General features: G+C 35.2%; 1 protein-coding gene across 1 annotated transcript in view; it reads right to left on the bottom strand.

The window, feature by feature from the left end:
• Positions 1-22,616, bottom strand: part of LOC132144261 (oncoprotein-induced transcript 3 protein) — a 29,248-nt gene extending 6,632 nt beyond the window's left edge. The window contains exons 1-5 of the mRNA XM_059555041.1: positions 22,529-22,616; positions 22,335-22,373; positions 20,181-20,237; positions 7,209-7,595; positions 7,068-7,124 (exon numbers count right to left, since the gene is read on the bottom strand). Of these exons, the coding sequence (XP_059411024.1) occupies positions 7,068-7,124; positions 7,209-7,595; positions 20,181-20,237; positions 22,335-22,373; positions 22,529-22,547 (559 nt within the window). The 5' untranslated portion in view covers positions 22,548-22,616. The remainder of the gene's footprint in view (positions 1-7,067; positions 7,125-7,208; positions 7,596-20,180; positions 20,238-22,334; positions 22,374-22,528) is intronic.
• Between the last annotated feature and the right edge of the window lie 247 nt (positions 22,617-22,863).

Here is a 22,863-nt window from a genome sequence, read left to right as displayed (position 1 = left end):
TCTGTGAACAGCCAGCCTCTTTTGCAATGAACTTTTGTGTCTTTCTCTCCTTGTGCAAGGTGTCAATGGTAGTCTTTTGGACAACTGTCAAGTCAGCAGTCTTCCCCATGATTGTGTAGCCTACAGAACTAGACTGAGAGACCATTTAAAGGCCTTTGCAGGTGTTTTGCGCTAATTAGCTGATTAGAGTCTGACACCAGGTGTCTTCAATATTGAACCTTTTCACAATATTCTAATTTTCTGAGATACTGAATTTGGGATTTTCCTAAGTTGTCAGTTATAATTATCAAAATTAAAAGTAATAAACATTTGAAATATATCAGTCTGTGTGTGATAAATTAATATTATATAAAAGTTTCATTTTTGGAGGGAATTAGTGAAATAAATGAACTTTTTGATGATATTCTAATTATATGACCAGCACCTGTAAATTATAGTTGCATAGATGTTGATCGCTCTGTTTTTCAGAACCTCAAATCAAATTGAGGAGCTGTTGGAGGCAGAGGTACACACACTAAAAACATTGCATCTTTAAATATCCTAACCAAAACACAGTAAACTAGAAGGAACAAATCTGTTGCTAAAACATGGGTATTGCTCACGTTCAGTCTATTCAATGCTACATTCAGTGCAAGTGTGTGGCCCTCTATTCTACATTTGACTTGCTGTTTTCCAAAACATAATCATTTTTTATCCAGCACCAGCTGCAATCTTGTCAATCTTTTGTTCATTATCTGGCTCGGCTCGGTGTTCATCTTCAGTTCTCTCTTCACAGCAGTTCAGTCAGTGTACTGTTTGAGTAAATGAATTACTCCGGGATATTGGTTTGTTTGAACTCAGAGGGTAGGGCTGGGTATCGATTCAGATGTTCCAGATCGATTCGATTTCGATTCATAAGCTCTCAAATCGATTCGATTTCGATTCTCAATTCCATTTTCAATTTCAATTCCATTTTTTATAAGAGCTGTAATCGGGCCTTAAAAAGTTAAACACAACAGGACCCGAGCCCGACAAGTACATTTTGATTGACAGCTTTTTAAAAGCCCGAACCCATTTACAACCCGACATTATTGAAATGTGCGCACACACACAGAGCATGCCCTTTTGTCAAGAATGAGTCATTTATACATGTTTTAACATAATTTATATAAGACTAACCTAAGAGGCCACTTGGAAGTTTGAACAAAGAAATAAAATAAGTCCTCTGTAACATCGTAATATCTCAGCACTCTATAAATAGCCCTAGGTATAGGCTCATTTAGCATATAAATAGGCCAACGCACCAATAAAACAAGTCTTTCTTAAAAAAATTAATTAAGATAAATTCTAAATTAAGATGGGTATTTGGCAATAACTAAATTAATTAAGATAAAGGCTCCGTCGGATTTGCTTCTCCATAGCAGCTGACATAATAAAATAATAATGCCAACATTAGCTTATATAGCCTACTCTGTCTACTTTATGCATTTAAGACTCAATTAATATTTAGTTATTATTTGAAAAACATTTCATCACCAAGATTAGGCAAGGCCTACGTGTTTTTGTGGAGGAAAATGATTGAATCCACTGTATATGGCTTCAGCGTGTTCCTGTGCTCACTGATGGTGCGTCCAGCAATATAACCCTCTGGCTCATTATTCGAGGATTCGCATTATAAACAAGGTCAAAACTTTTCCAAACCTCAGACTTTGCTTTAGTTGCTGGTGCTCAGGGGCGTCGGACTGGGGGTAAAACCAGTACTGATTACCAGGGCCCCAAAGGAAGAGAGGGCCCTTGAAAAGTCTGGAATATATATTTTCAAAGGGGGGGGGGGGGGGGGGGATCTTGTGCAGTGCCCCTGCTGGTGCTACCAAAACGTAATCGTCAGAGGCAAGCCTCCGATTCAACTACTCAGCATACATTTTCGCATCTTTCTCGCGCTAATCGAAACACATTACATGACCTCTCATTTACCGCACAAGCCCGAGCCCGTGTAAAATTATATAAATGAAGCCCGAATCAAAGTGAAGTCCGATCGGGTCCGTCGCGTTGGGGCAAAGATCTTAAGCTCTATTTTCTATACTCGATTCAAGTCAATGAATATAGATTTAATGCAAATACTATAGGTATAAAAAAGAACAGTGAACATGTATATTAAACTCTTTTATTTTAGGTACACTTGGGTACATTAAAACAGAACCCATCTCTAATTTTCAAATGCATAAAATTATGTTAAATAAATACAAGTATGATGCAAGATGAAAAATGCTTTGTTCTTGTCAACAACACTATCGTCGTCGTCTTGCTTACGAAATCTAAAATGCTTCCATACCTCTGACTTTTTATCTGAAGGTGGCATCAACGTCGTCAAAGCACCTGAAACCCTTTAAGCCAGTGGTTCAACCTTTTTTTCCCACTGGGCCGCATATGGTCCAAGTACAAGTCTCGCGGGCCGCACGCACATTACGTCACCAATACAAACCAACCTGATTTATAATATTACAGCCTAAATATGATGATATCTAATCGATTAGATTCATTGAAATAAATAAATAATTCTACTACACCTGATTCTGTCGGGAGCTGAACAATTTTGTGAAATGAGCAATCCGGACGCAGACATGGCCAGCGCTGAAGCGGACTTCTTTCATTTATACTTCTGAAAGCACGCTGATGGTCCGCTCTACAACAAATATGTGAACAAACAATTGCCCAGAATCATTGCACATCGCTGTCTTTATATTCTTTATTGACGGATTGCACAGGTACGTCTGGCAATGGGCTTCTTCACACTGCCTGAACAGATGCAGTCTGTAAAGCCCCGTTCACACCAAGAACAATAACTATAAAGATAACTATAAAGATAATGATATTAGTGTCCACACCAGCGAACGATAACGTCTGCTTATTCTGAGAGCACGTGTGTCTGCGGCTTTAAATCCTCGAGCTCGTTATAGCAGAGTGGATTCTGATTGGATTTCAATGTTTGTATCGTTCATCAGCTGGAAAAAAATCGTTCTGAAAATTATTCCAACTATACCGTTTCTCTGTGCCTTTATCGTTATAGTTGTAGTGTGGACTCTGCTATTCTTTAATATTGAGAACGATTTTTAGAACTATATCTTTATCGTTATCATTATAGTTATCGTGCTTGGTGTGAACGGGCCTTAAGACGCGCGACATTGCAGAAAATGTGCGTTCACAAATGTAGCCTATGTTGATCCAAATATGGAAAGCACTTTCGAATTTATTAATATGAGGTTCTCTTCAGAGATGTTTGCCACATTTCTTCAATTAAGGATGATTGCTGCGTAGTATATGGTGTTTTCATTTGCTTGAACTTCTTCAAGTGAGTTGCAAAAGTTTTGTGTGTGTGTGTGTGTTCAGCATATGGTGGGCCGCATTTGAATTCGTGACGGGCCGCGGGTTGAGAACCACTGCTTTAAGCACTGAATGAATGAATGACAGGTTCGTTGGTAACATCGCACAAGGCACAAAAGAGGGTGACATCTAGTGGAGAAGATTTGTAATTAGATTAACGCTAATCTTACGTTCAATGTCTGCGGAAATAAATATAGGAAAAAATCGATTCATGGCCTTTGAGAATCGATTTTGAATCGACTACATTTTAAAAAACGATTAATCGAAAAATTGATTTTTTTTTACCCAGTCCTATCAGAGGGAGTGTCAGCCACATTGAAATAGTTAACAGCTTAAGTCATTTGTGGATTAATGCATATTGGAGACGCGAACCATTTAAAACGATTTGAAAACGATTTTATTTGATGAACTGGTTCAAAAAGATCCGGTTAAATCGAATGATTCGTTCGCGAACCAGATATGACAAAGTGCTTTGTTTTGAACTCTCTCACAACAGACACGGAAGAGAAGACAATGCTGAATAAAGTCATAGTTTTTGCTATTTTTGGACAAAAATGTATTTTCGATGCCTCAAAAAAATTCTAACTGACCCTCTGATGTCACATGGACTACTTTGATGATGTTTTTCTTACCTTTCTGGACATGGACAGTATACCGTACACACAGTTTCAATGGAGGGACTGAGAGCTCTCGGACTAAATCTAAAATATCTTAAACTTTGTTCCAAAGATAAACGGAGGTCTTACTGGTTTGAAACAACATGAGGGTGAGTCATTAATAACATAATTTTGATTTTACGATGAACTAACCCTTTAATACTCCAAATGAAAAACAGTGAAGGACGAGAGAGAACCAGGCCTGGGTTTTATTTTGTGTTTGTTTTTTATATGTGCGCAGCAGTTGTCCGCGAAGGGCTGTCGTGCTGTTTTGTGTTTATCTGGTTATCAAAACTTTGTTTGATTGTCTGCCGGTTCACGCCTCCTTCCCGAAGGAGTCATCGAGGCAGTGGGCTGGAGTGAGTTTGTCAGTCCCCCCGGCAACTCACTCCAGCCCACCGCCTCGAGCATCCCCGGCGGCAGACCCCTTCGCCCTGCTCATTTGCACCGCGGATTCCGCACAGTGGCGAGGGATCTTCGGCAGCGCCTCCCTCCTTCCTCCCGGGCTTCGGCACCAGTGTAACACATTAAAAACCTCACAATCACAGGAAGGAGGAGGCGGGAACCGGGAACCCCCTCGTCACAACGATATACCCACCAACATTAATAACAAACTGCAATATCCTTAGTGTGATTTTCGAAATTGCAATAAAGTCCATGTGCGTGTTTTGGAGCGCAGGCGCACACAAGTTGTAACTGTTCAGTGAAGGTCTCAGAGCAATGTCATTAAAAGGTTCAATCGGTCCGCATTATTAAAAGAGAAAAAACTTGCTCACTTCAATACACTATATTCTGCATGAGATTGCATACACCAGAAAATTCTAATGTTACGAAAACGGTTTCAGGTAGGCCATGTTCATTCATTTCTATCATGCTTTTTGAACTCTGCACTGTTTTCGTTCGGGAAACGGTTTGTAAAAAGCATTTCACATGTACAGGGTGAGCACAGCAGGGCACAAACGCAGGGTTAATTGTAACAATACAAGATTTAAACATTTCCACATAACAAAATGTACAAAAGTTCGCAATATTTCCTTGACGTATCATCTCTGTTTAGAGAAAAATTTGCCGAAGTTCAGAAATCTTTTGAAGATATTGCTGAACATTTATTTAACCATAACAAAAATTAATTTCTGCCTCAAATAAATGTCATCCAGTTTTTATTATTATAATTATTTCAAATGAGACACATCTGTTTATTTAATTTTTTTTTACCTATTTCACAATTATTTTAATCTCAAAACTGTTTTAGATAGTTCTGCTTTGCTTCTTTTGCATATCTAAAAAAGTGTTGGACTGTGCACTGTTCTCGCCGACACACACGAAAGGATCATGAATGCATTTTCTGCAACAAAACACAGCATCGCAGATTACAGTTTACTGGAGTGAACCTGTTTTACGGTTTTATGGACACTACATATTTTAACGTCTGTAAACAAAAATTAAAACTTAAAAATTAGTAGTGAAAATTGGTTATTTTTCTTAAATACTTAATTTCTGTCATCAAACATTTAAGTAAGATTAGGCTTAATGTCAACCGTTTTATTATTTTTCATGTATATATATATATATATATATATATATTTTGGTGGGTAGTGAAATAGATTACACTTGTCTAGGTGGGTCATAGAATGGAAAAGTTTGGGAATCACTACTCTAATGAGCCCCAGTTGATATGTAGTTGCAGAGTTACTTATCAACAGCTGTCTAAAGGGTACCATCAAAATAGTTATATTACAATAAAATAGTTCAAAGCAAATGTGTCATATTACACATTCATGTGATCTGATATCTGATCTTATGGTTGTTTGAAAGAAAAACTTGTTATTATTAATATTATTATTACTACTTATAAGTGGTATTTGACTGCTTCAAGTAAAGTAGCATCCGAAAAATAGCAAGAAATGAGTTTTATAATACCTTATAACTATGAGAAGTATAATCCATTGTAAAAGTTGATGCAACATGTTTGTTATAAATCATTATACTCTTAAAAGATATAACCACAAATAAGCAAATATTGTAATATATTAAAACTTATCTTATGAATAGTCAAAAGATGATACAACATATCATAATTTTTCTTTTTTTTATAATGCATTATGCCTTCATTATAATGCCTTAAGAATACCCTTATAATGTATTATAAACACAGGCTTCATAGAAAGTGTTACCAAGAGTGCTTCTAAAGTGACGCACCTTCTGGTTGTATTCATGCCATACCAGATGCAGCTAACAGCCCCATATATAGGTCAAATTATTTCTAGTTGTTAAGGATTTGGTTATGTTACAGTATGTATATATATATATGGTTTAAAAAAAAATCATATTTAAATGATTTGTAGTGTTGTCCATTTTGAATGTGTATCGTGCTTAATTGTTGGATTTTGGGGTTTTATTTGTTTATACGTTTGTGGTAACCAGGTCTTTTATTTTGAAATTCATCCACTTAAGTGGATATATATTGTGGCATGCTCAAAGCATTGTACATTGTATCATGGTCGATTCATTTAAAGGCATACGGTTAAAGAGAACTTCAAGGATTTACCTCCTGGTTTGAGTGGAGAATAAGGTAAAATTGACTTTGTTATGTGTATTGTTTTGGATTTCTTGCCCTATGTAGTAATGGTTATTGGTTTGCATGACGTTAGGTGTGTTAAACTATTGTTGTATTAGTTTGTGTTTGATTTGATGTATGTTTATTTCATAGTTTATTTATATTATATTATGTTTTCTTCATACAAAGCTCTTACAGTGATTTGTGATGTCTTATGGCATTTAATGCTGATTACTGCAAATCTACAGTGACAGATCTTTAATAAAGCTCATTATGAATCATCAGGAAAGAGTTCAACATTTTTAAGCCAGGAAGCTACACTAGAAGCTACACTAGTGGTGGTTTATACTGTTTTTAACTGGTATACTATTTGTAATAGTGCAGTAAATATGTTTTTTCTTGCAACTCAAGCACACATCCATTCAGCAGCACAGATCTATATGTACATTAGAAATTATTCAGTCAAGTCAATAAGATAAAGTGTATTGCATTACCTGTAGAGAGGGTCGCTGGTGTGACGGCTGTAGAGCTGGTGTTAACGCTGCTAACGTCTGAACGTTTGGATAAATAGTGATTAATGAACAGAGACACAAATATCATGAATGTGTAGAAAGAGATGATGTAAATATAATCACCTGCACAGTATGCAAGATTGCACCAAGCTGGACTAACCAGCTCATAGACATAATAATTGCCTGGACAGGCTTTGACTTTAATGGGGTAAGACCCGAAATAGCAGCAGTAACTGCCAGAGTTACCACAGACATCTCGAGTGACGACTCCATCTTGAACTGTTGGGTGTCCACCACGAATCCACAGTGCAATATCAGTGCCACAGCTGTACTGAGCAACACATGTGTCTGGGATGTGAGCGCTCAGACCGTTGATGAAGAGACGATACCAGCCGCTCCAGGTGACTGACTGGTCACACATGTAATATGAATGTAAGCCATATGTATTACTGGTGGATCTCCATGGATCATCCAGCACAGTGTAGTTGTAGCAGGGGTCAGGCAGATTAGCTGTTAAGAAAATATTACAAGAAATTAGTATGTTTCTGAAAAACATGTTGTTATTATGTAATGTTATTAGCAAACAAAAGTTTTGTCCCACTTTATATTAGTTTTCCTTAACTACCATTTACTATTTTTACTGTTTATACTATTTACTATTACTATTACTATTTAATACTATTTAGATTTAAATAATTTAATAGTCAGACCAACAAAATTACCCCAAATAATATCCCAAGTCAAACATAGCTGTCTGAACAAAGAATTTCATATTGTTAAAATTTTAAGCTTTCTGAATTCCTGTGTACTAGACTAGACTTTGATACTAGGTTGTTAAAAAATAAAAATTCTTTCAACATATTTTACATTATTACAACACCTCTCTCTTGAGTCTGTTATGAACGTCTCAAATAGTTACTGTATCAATTGAAGGCCCGCCTTCCTTAAATACGAAATGCCCTGTGATTGGTTAGCTGGGCCTGTCTGTGCTGTGATTGGCAGCATTCGGCGCCTGCTCGAGAAAAATGTCATGCTTGTTATTCTGGCAAACTGTTTACCAATCACCTTTCGCAGTCAGCAATGCAGTCTGTGGTAAGCGCCACTACCAACACGCAATGGGTAACTCACAAAGCTCAATGTTCCTCCGTGTTTTCGCAGCACGATACCATAGAAAGTACGAGGTTTGAGAAGTAGAAAGCAAGGCAACAGTTAAAACATTTCAAAGTTAAAGGGGTCATATAATGCCCATTTTCCACTAGTTGATCTGATTCTTTAGGCTCTTAATTAAAAGTCTGTAACATAGTTTGTTTAAAATTTCTCAATGGTAGTTTAAAAAAACGCAATTTTTTTTACCCTGTAAAAAACAGCTCTTAAAAACATATTCTTGCACAACCTGAGGCTGCGGTTTAAGGCCCTGCCTATGGGCTAGATGCACAAGATGGTGCCAATGAGCTTCAGCGACACGAGTGTATGCAAACTTACTTCCGGTCTCGCGATGCTCACATTTACTATAAGGGAAACTTATATACGAAACTTGGCTAGATGGATATAATTAATGTTTTTCAAATTTAACATCTAATAGTGGTACAGCAAAGACACGAAGAAACATCCTCCCTACATTTTTGCGTACCTCTGTGTGGAAATTCATCAAGATAAAACGCGGAGATTGCTTTATTCTTCTGTTGATTATGAGGATCAGCGTCAGGTCAGGTCCACAGGGATTTCTTCTTTCAAACACAAACCACTCAAATATGCAATAATTTACATTTTCAGAGATCTGATTTTGTTCTGACTTATCTATAAGGTCATAAGGTTTCTGACTGTCAAACAAGATATTTCTGATAAGGTATGTATGTTTTATTAACTTTATTTGATAACAGTTTATAACTGTGTACAATTTAACGTAATGCTATTATAGTAGGTTTGCATTAATTAAAAGATCGCTGTTTGCATTCATGTGTGTTTTTATCTATGTTTATCTGTTCTGTAAAATATATGCAGCATAAATAATTTTGTCTATAAGCAGCATGTATTTTGTTACAAATTCTTCAGATAAAACAAATATTAATTAATTCATTAATTAGTCATGTTTTAGTTGTATTATTTTACAGCCGGTTTTTTTTTTCATTTAAATATAGGGCTGGGCGATATATGAACGATATGATCATGCGCATCTAATCAGTAAAGCTGCTTCCGTGATCACCGCTAAAATCTCCATCACCTGCTTATAATTGGAGTGGCATTGAATAGACAGAGCCGTAGATCGCTGACAAGCCACGCCATATCGCGTTCATTATCGCAGATGAATCACCTTCGATAATGAACGCGATATGGCGTGGCTTGTCAGCGATTTACGGCTCTGTCTATCAGAGGTGGGACTTACAAGTCACAAGAAAGTCTTCAAGTCATATTCAAGTCCTCAAAGGGTTAAAGCTAAAGAGATAATTAAGTGACTAATTAAATGATGATTGTGCATTAGTGATGAACATCTGCTGTTAACAATCAACATCACTGAAGTAAAGAGAAACACAAGAACTACAACTGAATTTAGCCACAGCCTTCAAATGAAAAAAAAAAGTAAAAGAAAAAAAAAAACACTATGCCACCATAATTGTGGTCAAGGTTTGCTTTAAGTAGTGTCTTGACCCTTTTACTAATTCAAACCAATTTGATTCAAAACAATTGCAATATTGTTTTCGCATCAAACATGTATGCATTGCTGAGTCGAACCTTGCAGTAACAGATGACCTTATGCCTTTTCTGCTTATAACTCATGATGACTGAACATCATGAAATTGTGTTTATCTTTGGATAGTAGACTGACACTCAGCTATTACTGAACTGAAGTAAAAAAAAAAAAAAATCACAATGCTTCAATGTTGAAAGACACAAAAGGAGTCAATCGGTTCAGGTTTTTAGACAACCACACTTATCACACGATCCTCAACAGTGGTGACAATTTTTCATACTGCAGTGCATGACGGGAGTTTTTACTAAGGTTTTACCCAGCATGCAACATTTTGTTGATTGTCACCACTGTTGAGAGTCATATGCTGGTTCTTGATCTCTGTGTGTGTCTACACAGTGTAGTTTTTCAAATTTTGTATGCACTTAGTAGATTTAAAATTCACTTAATTTTTTTCCATAGTGTAGTTTTACTGGGTTCATTATGCCAAACTTAAATAGAGCTAATGTTAATTTAATTGTAATCTGACCACCTATCACATACAGATTAATTTCTTCTCTCTGCTTTACAGCACCTCATGCAATGCTACATAAAGAGATCTAACGTGACAGTCAAGAGCCCCACTAAAGCAAACACTGATCTCCATTATGGTTGCATCACTTTAACCAATAAAACATCAACATCTGATCCTCTGTAATTCTCAAGAACAGCAGGTTTTCATCATTAATGCACAATCATCACTTAATCACTTAATTATCTCATTAACTTTAACCCTTTGAGGACTTGTGATATGACTTGAAGACTTGCTTGTGACTTTAAAGTCCCAACTCTGGTAAAAGCTGAATGTCAGTCAACAATCCAAAGAAGACTATCTCACGATGTCCAAGTCAACACGAGTTATAAGCCAGAAAAGCATAAGATCATCTGTTACTACAAGGTTTGATTCAGCAATGCATACATGTTTGTTGCGAAAACAATATTGAAATTGTTTTGAATCAAATTGCTTCGAATTAGTAAAAGGGTCAAGACACTACCTAAAGCAAACCCTGACCACAATTATGGTGGCATAGTGTTTTTTTTTTCTTTTTTCAGTTGAAGGCTGTGGCTAAATTCAGTTGTAGTTCTTGTGTTTCGCTTTACTTCAGTGATGTTGATTGTTAACAGCAGAAGTTCATCACTAATGTACAATCATCATTTAATTAGTCACTTAATTATCTTATTAACTTTAACCCTTTGAGGACTTGGATATGACTTGAAGACTTGCTTGTGACTTGAAAGTCCCACCTCTGCTGTCTATTAAATGCCACTCCAATTATGTGATGGCGATTTTAGCGGTGATCACGGAAGCAGCTTTACTGATTAGATGCGCATGATCATATCGTTCGATATATCGCCCAGCCCTATTTAAATATGTTGTGAAAATGATGATGAAACAAACTAATGTATGTGCACAATTGAGAAATGTGAAGATAAATCACAGCCCATGTCTCACAAGGTGAATATTTCATTAAACAAAAAAATAATAATAATCAATGTTATACAAACATTTTCGAGAAATAAGTAATTTTTACATTTACATAATTGGTATATGGTATTATGTTTATCAAAGCACACACTCGCAAGACCGGAAATCCAAAATGGCAGAGATATGCAACCATAGACATGTGTAGAAAGGCTAGATAGCTTACCGGCGCTGAGAGCCAATGGGACCCGACGACGTCACACGGCGGCCATCTTAGGACAGGACCGCTCGTCCAGTTATAACATTAAAGTCTATTGTGCATGTAGTGCTGAAATAACTATATTTTGCTCAATTTTCAACCGATTTTCAAACGGCTTGGTGTGTCATAAACTTCAGGGATGCGGCTATTTAACTGCATACTTCTGAAAAATTATAGCCACGGAGTTTATTAATCATAATAGCCACGTTAATAAGGTTTGTAATAAACCAAACCGTTTGTAAATCCGTCAAGAATTCAGCAAGTTACGAGCATTTTAGTTGGCGTATGTCACTCACCTTCCGTCCACAGCAGCAGGGAGCAGCAGCGCAGTCTCCTGACCTAAGATGGCCGCCAAGTGACGACACAGCTGACTCCGCCTTGAGCCATCTAGCCTTTTTATACATGTCTATGTATGCAACTAGCCCATAGGACCCCGGTTATAGGACCCTAGTTTCTTCTGACAGCGCCACCTACCGAACTGGATCACCAAAAACACTCATTTGAGATGGACATAGACAATCAGACTGTGAGATATTGTACCGATATTAAATTAACTTTAATTATATTACATTTAATTTAAACTAAGCAAAGTTTACATAGCCAAAGTGAGAGCTGCTAACTATGAATTAATAACTAATTCCCATGGATTTAGAATTCGTATTCTACACAGCAAAATCCCCAGTGTTAATTTAACACTCTGAGTGTGGAGTCTGTGGACTCATATAAACTCTGAAGCAGTGTTAAAATTAACACTGAAGCAGAGATGAAGTTAATGAGATAATTAAGCAGTTAATTGAGTTATGATTGACCATTATTGAAGACACCTGATGTTAACAAGCAGACTCACCAAACGAGAAAATCACAATTTGTGTGTCACCATTATAGTGGTCAGTGTTTGCTTTAGTTGGGATCTTGAACCTTCAGTTATTTACTTTAGACTTTGTGGGCTGTGGTAACAGAATTATAACATACAGACCAGAGCAAAGGCAATTATTTGTGCTATTGACTGTGGTTTGGACTAATTGCCATGGAATGACCTGAATACGTGAGTTCAGTCTTTTGTTAATGTATACATAAATTAAGTGAAAAAAAGATAACAATCCAGCATTTTTGGCACAATATGACGTTTTTAAAAGTTAGTTCTACATAAAGAAAAAAAATATTTAGTTTAGACACACAGACATCAAGAATCAGTGTAAGCATCACAACAACGGTGACCATCAAAAAAGCATGTTGTAGCCAATAAAAACTCATCCATGGCTCCCATCAAGCATTGCGGCATGAATAAATTATGAGCTGAACTGTCTTTTTAACTTTTTATTCTAACTATATTTTATTTTTGCTGTTTTTATGTGAATTTTTATTATCTAGTTTTGTGATGTTCAGAGTAGATCTGTTTATCTGGATATGCTGTTTATCACCGTTGTTGAGATTCATACGTTGATTCTTGTTACCTGTGTGTGCCTAAAATAAACACTCTTTAATTAAAAAAAAAATCAGAATCACTTGTAAGAGTTGGCTACAAAATGATTAGAAAATGCAGATGCTTTCATTGTGGAATCAAAGCTGTTACAATCAATAATGGAGAAGTATTTAGAGAAAACACTGTAAACGAGTTAAGCAACTCAGCTCAAACAACGATTACATTTAAACATAATCATCACCAACCGATGACTTTTGCTTTTGACTTGCAAAACAAATTTGAAAAGTAAAAAGCCACAAGCCAGGGTCACAACTAAAGCAAACACTGACCACTATAATGGTGACACACAAATTGTGATTTTCTCTTTTGGTGAGTCTGCTTGTTAACATCAGGTGTCTTCAGTTATGCTCAATCATAACTCAATTAACTTCTTAATTATCTCATTAACTTCAACTCTGCTTCAGTGTTACTTTTAACACTGCTTCAGAGTTTATATGAGTCCACAGACTCCACACTCAGAGTGTTAAATTAACACTGGAGATTTTGCTGTGTAGATGTATTAATTACTATGACGTTCTTAATTCGTGGCCATGATTTAATGAATCCTTGTTGTGTTTTATAATAAGTAAATCTAGCCAGCACGAAGTAAATCAGTTGAGCATGAAAGCATGCTGATGTTAAATGTGTAAGATTACCTGGAGCTTACTGTATTAGTACGAAAACTTGCTTAATCATTGTTTTACCTTATTAGTTAGGTATAAAATACCTTTCATAATTCAACTGCCTGGTTGCACTACAAATTAGCCTGTCGTTTTGGCATTGTTTTGCAATTATGAATGAGTCATTTGGCAGTTTTAAAAGTCTGTAACAATTTAGCCTAATCTGCAGGCCTACGACCCACACAGTCCATGGTTAACATGTGTTAGTTTCTGTGATGTTCTGCATGGCCAATATGAATTTTATGGATTTGGTTAGGATCATTGTAGGACATATGAAGAAAAAAATGCACTAGGGTTATTTTAATTGAGATGATCTCAGAATATTCTATATATAATAGGCTCTCTCTTTTTCAAGATGCATATAACAATCAAATGTTCAGTAGTGGTATTATAGTATATTTACATTAATGTTTTTCATAGGCCATCATGAATGCCCTGGCTGTCCTCCGGAATGTCTCCTTACAGAAGGCTGAGCAGGTCTTCCTTTCAGGTCTGGATTATCATTGCAGGTCAGAGTATATTATTAATTATTTTTGAGCAATGCCCAGTGCCCCCTTTTGTTACTGATATTTATGTTAACACAACAGTGATTGTTCTCTGATAACTATTTCAGTGAAGTTGAAGAATTGAACAGACAAATTGACAAACAATTGAGGAAAGAAGGGAGAGCATTCAGTTGGTGGGTATTGCTATTATATATTTACACATTTGGAGTTTAGAATTAGACCTCAGTAACATGAACATTCTATTTGACTTTCTCTCTCTACAACTCCAACATTTCATAAGTGGTAATAAATTCATTATTTAATCATTCTCGAGTTTTGTCTTGCCTCTCTACAACCATTACAATATCTGGCTATATCATGTAGTGACTGCATATTCTGATTTCTATCTTTATTTTACCTGATAACGAGCAAATTAGTTAAACTTAAGGAGGTTAATCAATATACAGTTTAATTCAAGAAACTAAGACTTCACTTTTTCAGTTGTTTAAAGATTGATATACATTTGTAATTTGTTTTGTGGAAATGAATTTGTTTAAATTTAACCTCTGAAGCCTTTTGAATAAAAAACACATAATAAAATAAAAAACACAATAAAAATAAAATAAAAAACACAAAAAACACCCGGGTCTTATAACTGCGGTCCTGAAACTGCAACCGTTGCTATATCACAAAAAACTAGAGTCCTATAACGGGATCCTATAGCCAGGGTCCTAAAACAGCAGCCTCCGATTGTGCAGGAACATACTATTGTTCAAAACACGCTGGGCTGAGTTTCCCAAAAGATTCGTAAGGCTAAGCAGTTCATAAAAATGATCGTATGACTGATCTTAATATTACGGTCTGTTTCCCAAAAGCATCGTAACTTAAGTAGCACTTAAAAATCATTGCAAATCTACAGGTACTCAGGAGTAATCGTAAAGCCCTAAGTGCATCGTAAGAAGACAGATTTATGCACTCACTTGCAGGACAATCGGCAGATTACACCTTTATCTTGATTCGAAGTGCAATGCGATTATAATATAAGGCTTTTATTGAGCTTTATTGTAAACTTTATGGCTCGATTTCTTTCTTTTTTTTATTAATTTATAAATGAAATAATTTAAAAGGGCCGAAAAAAGTAATTTAGGAAATGCTTCAAAGACTGGGGGGAAAAAATATATCAATGACTTGCTGAAGTGCATGAAAACCAGCTATGTATTGAACCCTGAAATATCATCTCTCTCTCTCTCTCTTTACTGTATACGTACCGTAACATACATTATATATTATTATGTAAAGTATAATATTATACACTATAATATAATATAACGTTGTATTGTGTTATAGTTATTATATCCAAGTTGTCCGTCTGGAACGCAGCATTGGGTGTGTCAGTAAACAATTACACCCGGCTGCAGCCTGCAGATCGAGGAGAGGCTGCACCTGGGGCGGGGTTACACGTGCAGCCCCACCCCATACCTACTCTGATTGGTTTCTATCTTCTTTCATAGACATACATGATAGGAAATGTGTGCGTAGTTGGTGTAGGATGATGAATGCTGTTTAAAAGCTAAAGGCACTGAGCAGTTTTACAAAGCCTTCATTATAATGCAGATGTTTATTGGTAACTTCACACACTATGTCTGATTTATTGAATCAAGAGATGTTAGCTGCTGCAAGTTTAATCTTCTGGACCAGTCGAATTCACAAATGAATCATTGGGACATTCTAAAATGCTTAATGTGAAAGTACATGACCTTATGCATTAAAACAGTGTTTTAAAAATATCAAACTCAAATTATTACTACTTGAGTTTGATTATTATTAAAAACTATTAATTATTAAAAACAAATTATTAATAAAGCATTCTGTTCACAGACAAGCAGATATGAGCCCAAAATTGATTTATATATATATATATATATATATATATATATATATATATATATATATATATATTGTCAAATTTGTAGTTGCATGTTGACACTGACAAATTTTAAAATGCATATATTTCAATATGTTTAAATACATTTTATCTGTTACATTTTTTAACATGCTTTTTCATGTTAAAGTTTAAGGACATATTTGTCAAAAGACAGTTAATACGAATGCATGTTTAGTTTAAGAATTTAAAAAACACAATTTTAATGCATTAAGCCACGTTAAGCATAGAATGACTAGTTAATGACTAGTTTAGAGTTAATGACTACTGCTATGTTCATTATTACATCCAACAACGAAACACCTCAATCTCTTCGGAGTCATGCTCATCTGCATCTCGGACTGATGACGGCTCACTTAGGGCGAGTCTGAGGTAAGACACAAGTCCAGTCTGTGCTGAGGCGCTGCTGTCAATCAAACAATCGTGGGAGGGGCCTCTGACCGTGCGACGTCACGCGGTCAGACGGCTCGATTTGAGAAAGTGGTGGATTTGGTGGTGCATTTGGTGGATTTGTATCATTAATTAATAATTAATTAACACACTGCCAACACACATTTCAGTTCAAACAACTTGTAAAAGTGCATGTAGCATTATATGACTGCTTTAAAGTTCTTGCAAACAGATAAAGTCAAAATTTAAAGTAGATCAAAAAAGTTAATCTTTAAAAAAGTCTTTAAATAAAAAAGTTAAGTTGTTTTAAGACAATATTGCTTTTTGGTTTAAGGACAATTTTAAGGGATTTGATCCACTTCAAATGTTGACTTCACATACACAAAGAAAACATATGCATGGATTCATTTTGATTCCCTTTTGCATGAGCAATTTATGATATATTAATGCAGAACAGAACATTTTTATTTGCAAACATGTCTGTGTGTGTACAAATCGCTGCACAATAATTTAATCCCAAATCAAATTGAAAGGCATTTGTTTATGGTTCGTAAGATACAATAAAATATAAAATTTATATAAAAATATAATTGATGTAGTACATTGATATTTTTGCGTTCATCTATTAATAATTAAGTCTAATTTCATCCCATAGCGAAGTGCACTGTGGCTGAAGTCCGTAGTTCTTGTGTTTCTAAGGGCTTGTTACACCTTGTCATTTCATGCGTTTTTGTCTGATTTTTAAAAATGTTTCCATTTACACTTGGCCACATACATATGTCATCACAAAACATATACAAATCTGATCTTCGATTCTCGCATTATATTTAAATTTAACACAGTTCACGTTAACGAAATCAAAAGATAATTATCAGCTCATTTCAAGATCAAAGTCCGCAATAGGAGAGCGTGAGCAGCATTGTGTGCATCAATTAAAGCAGCGCTTTAATATGGAACAGTGATTTTTTTAATTATTATTCATTAATTAATTAGTTTATTCATGTATTGAGTGATTTATTCTTTTTTAAACAAAGCAGAATTTACTTAATCAAAAATACAGTATATTACACTTAATATAATAGTTTTCTATTATTGATATGTAAAAAATGAAATTTATTTCTGTGATCAAAGCTGAAGCCGGCATTGAAGATAACTGTGATATTAAATGCAACAGTTATTGATATCATGTTAATTTAGTGTGTGACATATACCGGTAGTTAATTACATTAGTTAACTTAAAAACAACATAGCCTAAATAATAATGAACAATATTTCCACAGCATTTATTAATCTTAGTCCATGTTAATTTCACCATTTATTTATGCATTGTTAAAATCACAAGTTGTGTTTGTAAAATTAATGCACTGTGAACTAACAAGAACAATGCATGATTCGATTTTTATTAACATTAACAAAGATGAATAAATTGTGTAATACATTTATTGTTTATTGTTCTTTCATGTTAGTTAATACATTAATGATAACAAATGATATCTTATTGTAAAGTGTTGCCATTAATATTCATTCATCATACTGTTGAGCTTGATAGTGTTTTCTCTTGTTATTTCATACACAGCAAAAAAATCTGAGTGAAATTAACTGCTGGGAGTACATGTGAGACCACACTCAAGAGCGTGAAAGTGTTAAAATAGGAGTGTTAAATTAACACTGAAACTGAGTTAAAGTTAATGAGATAATTAAGTGATTCATTGAGTGATGATTGACCATTATTGACGAGACCTGATGTTAACATGCAGAATCAACAAAGACGAAAACCACTATTTTAATGGTGTCACCATTATAGTGGTCAGTGTTTGCTTTAGTTGGGCTCTTGACCCCCAAAAATGTTAAAGTCTGTTTTAATTGCCTGTTATAACTGAGTTATAAAAACTGATGGACAAGCAAAGTCTATTGTTATCCCTGAATTACTGAGCTAAAGTTACATTGTTGATTATTGCAACCCTATGACTCTTCAACAAAGTATTTCCAGCATTTTAAATACAATCTGATGAATTTCCTAAAAGTTATTTGCTCAAAAATCTTTCAAAAGAGTCTTTCAGTTAGACATGCAAACATCAAGAATCAACCTGTGAATCTCAACAATGGTGAAAATCCAAAAAGCATGTTGCAGTGCATTCTGGGTGCCACCTATCAAAATTCATCCATGGCTCCCATGATGCATTGCGACATGAATAAATTATTAGCTGAATTGTTTCCTTTATTCTTACTAATCTATTTTTTTTTTTTTTTTGTGATGTTACTTTTAGTAGTTTGTTTTCTAATGTTTAGAGTTGTTCTGTTTTTCTGAATATGCATATGTCCTTCCCGTGATTGTGAAGTTTGTACTGTGTTACATCATGACAGCCCTACATGAGCTATATACACCACACGCGCTGGGTCATGGTGAGCAGCCGAACTTTAAAGTTGTGTGCGTTCAAAAAAAAAAGGATGTTTATTTTGCATTCTCTAGCAGAAACATGCATGTTAATAATGTTGATGATACATTAATCTTGAAAGAGTATATTCGTACAATATTAGGTTATTTGTTAATCTATTCTTGGAAGATTACATGCTAGTAAAAGGCATTTTTTTCCTTTCAAAAAAAACCCAGACGCTTTGCATTAACAGGTGACAGCCGGTAGCAAGTGTGAGAACGAATGTCCCCAGCAGTACTGAAAATGTAGTAACGCAAATGTTTTAACAGCGGCTATGTTGTGTACTGCTTAGGGTCCTTGCCACCAAGAGACAAATCTGCATTGCAAATTGAACATGTAGCTCGAATTGAATCGTCTTCTTTTGGTTGAAAGTACTGCCAAACAATACTTTTTTTCTTACGAGTTCCATTTTCTGATTCTCACAGCCTAATACATTCGAACGGTCCACATGTAAACACCTTCAAGTTATCAACAGCCGCGTGACGTCGACCAGCGTAGCGCAAGCCTGGGGTTCGGTTCGGTGGAGAAAAAATCTAAGGTTCAGCCGAAACCGAAGCCCAGTATTCTGCCGAATCTGAATCCTGGATTCAGTGCATCCCTAATTTTAACGTATCTTAATCCGTTAGCTGTTTTGAGAACATTTTGATATGCTACACTATCATAATTTTGCATTTGTCAGTAAATTTAAGACCACTGATGATTGTTTATCTGTTCAGAATGGAAATGTTTAACATTATTTAGTAAGTTAATAGAAAGTTAAAAGAAAGTTATATTCTTTATATCTAATTTCCACAATTGTCCTTTATTCCAGACCCCACACACACATACAGTCCCCAATAACTTTTGCCTGTATACCTTTATGCTCACCAACGTGGCCTGTATAAATCCGACTCATTAAAGCTTTCTTTGATGTGACTCTCTGAGCCCTTTACTCTCTTACTGGTGTCACCAGTTTTCAAAGGTCTGTCAAAAAAATCCAGAGATTCCACCTCTACAATTATTTATACTGAAAACTGTTTTTGCTTCTCAATATTTTTGTGGAAAATGTGATACTAAACTTTTTTTCAGGATTATTTGAATAGTATTGAATACAAAGTTAAAGAGCAGCATATGAAAGCAGGTGTGCTGTCAAAGAGAGTTTTGGACAAAGCGGACAACGCTGCGCTCCTGTGAACAGTGATAATTATCACAGAATATGAATTGGCAGGATTCGTGATCAATGCTATTCAGTTCAATTAAAAGCTACAGTCATGCATATCCAGACCACACACCAGTCAGCAACAGGGTACATTACCTGCTGTAGTCGTCGCCCATGTGACTGTTTTGAATGACAAGTTAAGTGTTAAGACATCTGAAAAATATTTATGACCACAAATTAATCAACAACATTCAATGAAAGTAGTCAGCTGGTAAAATAAACACATAAATGCACACTTGTACATAAAGTTACAGTTAACTCAAAAATGACAATTATAATTTACTCTCTCGTCATGCCTTATCAAACCAGTGTGACTTTTTCTTTCATAGAATTCTAAAATCGCTCGGAGTGAGAGTTTAGCCCATTTGGGAGCCCTGAGTGGAGCGTTAAAAAGAAAACCAATTTTAATTCAAACAAATCGATGTAAACTACACATTTGAGTTATTCGATAAAATCTATTTATCGCCCAGCCCTTTCACATACACAAAACTTTTTAAGGTATTCACAGCAACCCATCAAAATAAAAGTCCGGTTTGGTTTTGAAGTCTATTTTTCAGCAGAATGTACATAACCAACTGTTATTACTAAAATGAAACAAACATTATTTTTTTTATGAATAAATCACAGAACATTTCTTGCATGTTTACATTTTAATAGTAAATCCCCTTTGATTTCCAAAATCCCCTTTGTTTGCTTAATTTTCAGTAATTAAAAGATAAATGAAATTAATGTTTCATGCCTTGATTTGAAAACCAGAAAAATCATTAGGCTTCTTTTTTTTCTTTTTTTCCCCTTTTATGCATTCAAATAATTAGACATGCTTAAACACAACATTTGGTGACAATATAAAATATAGTGAGAAAAAAATTAAACATCTTTTTGGGCCCTAAACATAATTTTTATTATACTCTTACTAAATTGATGTAACAATGTACCGTATTTTTCGGACTATAAGTCACACCTGATTATAAGTCGCATCAGTCCAAAAATAAGTCATGATGAGGGGAAAAACATATATAAGTCGCACTGGACTATAAGTCGCATTTATTTAGAACCAAGAACCAAGAGAAAACATTACCGTCTACCGCCACGAGAGGGCGCTCTATGTTCTCAGTGTACACTACAGGAGCACTGAGCAGCATAGAGCGCCCTCTCGCAGCTGTAGACAGTAATGTTTTCTCTTGGTTCATGTCTCTTAGTCGATTTCTCTCGGTTCATGTCAAATTAATTTTGATCAATAAGTCGCACCTGACTATAAGTCGCAGGACCAGCCAAACTATGAAAAAAGTGCGACTTATTGTCCGGACAATACAGTACATGTTTCATGTTTTTAATGAGTTAGACTTGCTTTTTGATTAATACAACTTTAATTAACTATTAAAAAATAAATCCAGAAAAATTAAAACAGAAATAAGTGGGTTTCATAGGACCCTAGTAGAGTGTGGTAATTTAAACATTTACTATTACTATTATTATTATTATTATTATTATAACTTTTTTATTATTCTTACTACTATAGTTTATGGCTGTGCGATATGGACAAAAAAAGAAAACCTATCAAGCTTTGTTTGATTAGTTTTGTGATTTCAATTCTAATCACGATTATGACATACAGAGACATGCTTGAGTGTGTGAACCTGGAGTTATGCAGGCGTATGCCCAGTCTGTTCTGTTCTTGGACTCCATTTAGGCACGCTGCATTCTGATTGTTTCAGCTAGCATTCTGCGGGATGTCAGGGCTGCGGAAAATCGAGCTATTAAGCAATTTAGAAATCGTACACGCTCAAATCGCGATTTTTATGTTGATTTCGATTAATCGCACATCCCTACTATAGTTAATTTTTGTCTTTTATTAATTTTTATTTTTTATAAAGCACTATTTTAGTTTTTGTTTAGTAGCCGATCCATTCTAAAAACCAGTGGCGTCCACAGACCTCTGGAGGGGCAGGGGCGAAATGGCGTTACGAGGGCACAATTGAGGACCGGGGGGGTGGGGGGCTTTCCTTTTTCTCAAGACTTCCTGCCCCCCTGTTCGCACCACTGCTAAAAATTATCGGTTAATTAATCTGTATCAGCCATTGTGGTCCAACCTAGCTATCAGTATCAGCAAAATCCACAATCAGTCAACCTCTAATCCTGACCAATCTTTTTTGTTTGTTTTAAGGGTTTGGAGCGACATGAAGGTGAACAATTAAACTTCAACTTCTACAGGTTTTGTCAGTGTACTGAAACAAAAGCAAGATAACTTACACAAAATAACAGAGATGATAGTCGGTGTTTTTATAAAAGCTGAAACATTAAGAAAAATCAATTAAAAACAACTGAAAATGTTTGAATTGAGTTAGTGAGCACAACATTCATCATATGAGCATGGTTTATGTAATAAGGTTTTATTTAGGTCAATGAGACTCTACCTTTAAAGTAAAAAAAAAAAAATAACTCACCATTATGAAATATAGCCATTGTCAGTTTTGAGACACTGTTGTAATTCAGTTAAACACAAACCAGGTCAGATGACAAGTTTCCCTAACTTTTACAAGAAAAGGAAATTAGCTTTGGCTCTGACTCGTGAATAACAAAGGTTTGTTTCCTCTTAATTTTAAACCCACATGAAAAACAATTCACAGCCTTTATAAATATGCATTTACAAGAGTCAAAATTGAAGTTGATTTATTGTCAAAACATAATGCAATAAAAAATTAAATGATGCTCTTAATTTAGTGTTTTCCCAGAAATTATCATCATCTTAAAATCACAAACTGTTTCCCAAAACCATCAC

This window comes from Carassius carassius, chromosome 7, assembly GCF_963082965.1.
Source record: "Carassius carassius chromosome 7, fCarCar2.1, whole genome shotgun sequence".
In the NCBI taxonomy this organism is placed as follows: Eukaryota; Metazoa; Chordata; class Actinopteri; order Cypriniformes; family Cyprinidae; genus Carassius; species Carassius carassius.
Note: the sequence above shows the minus strand (reverse complement) of the source record. Positions and strands in the feature narration are given on the sequence as shown.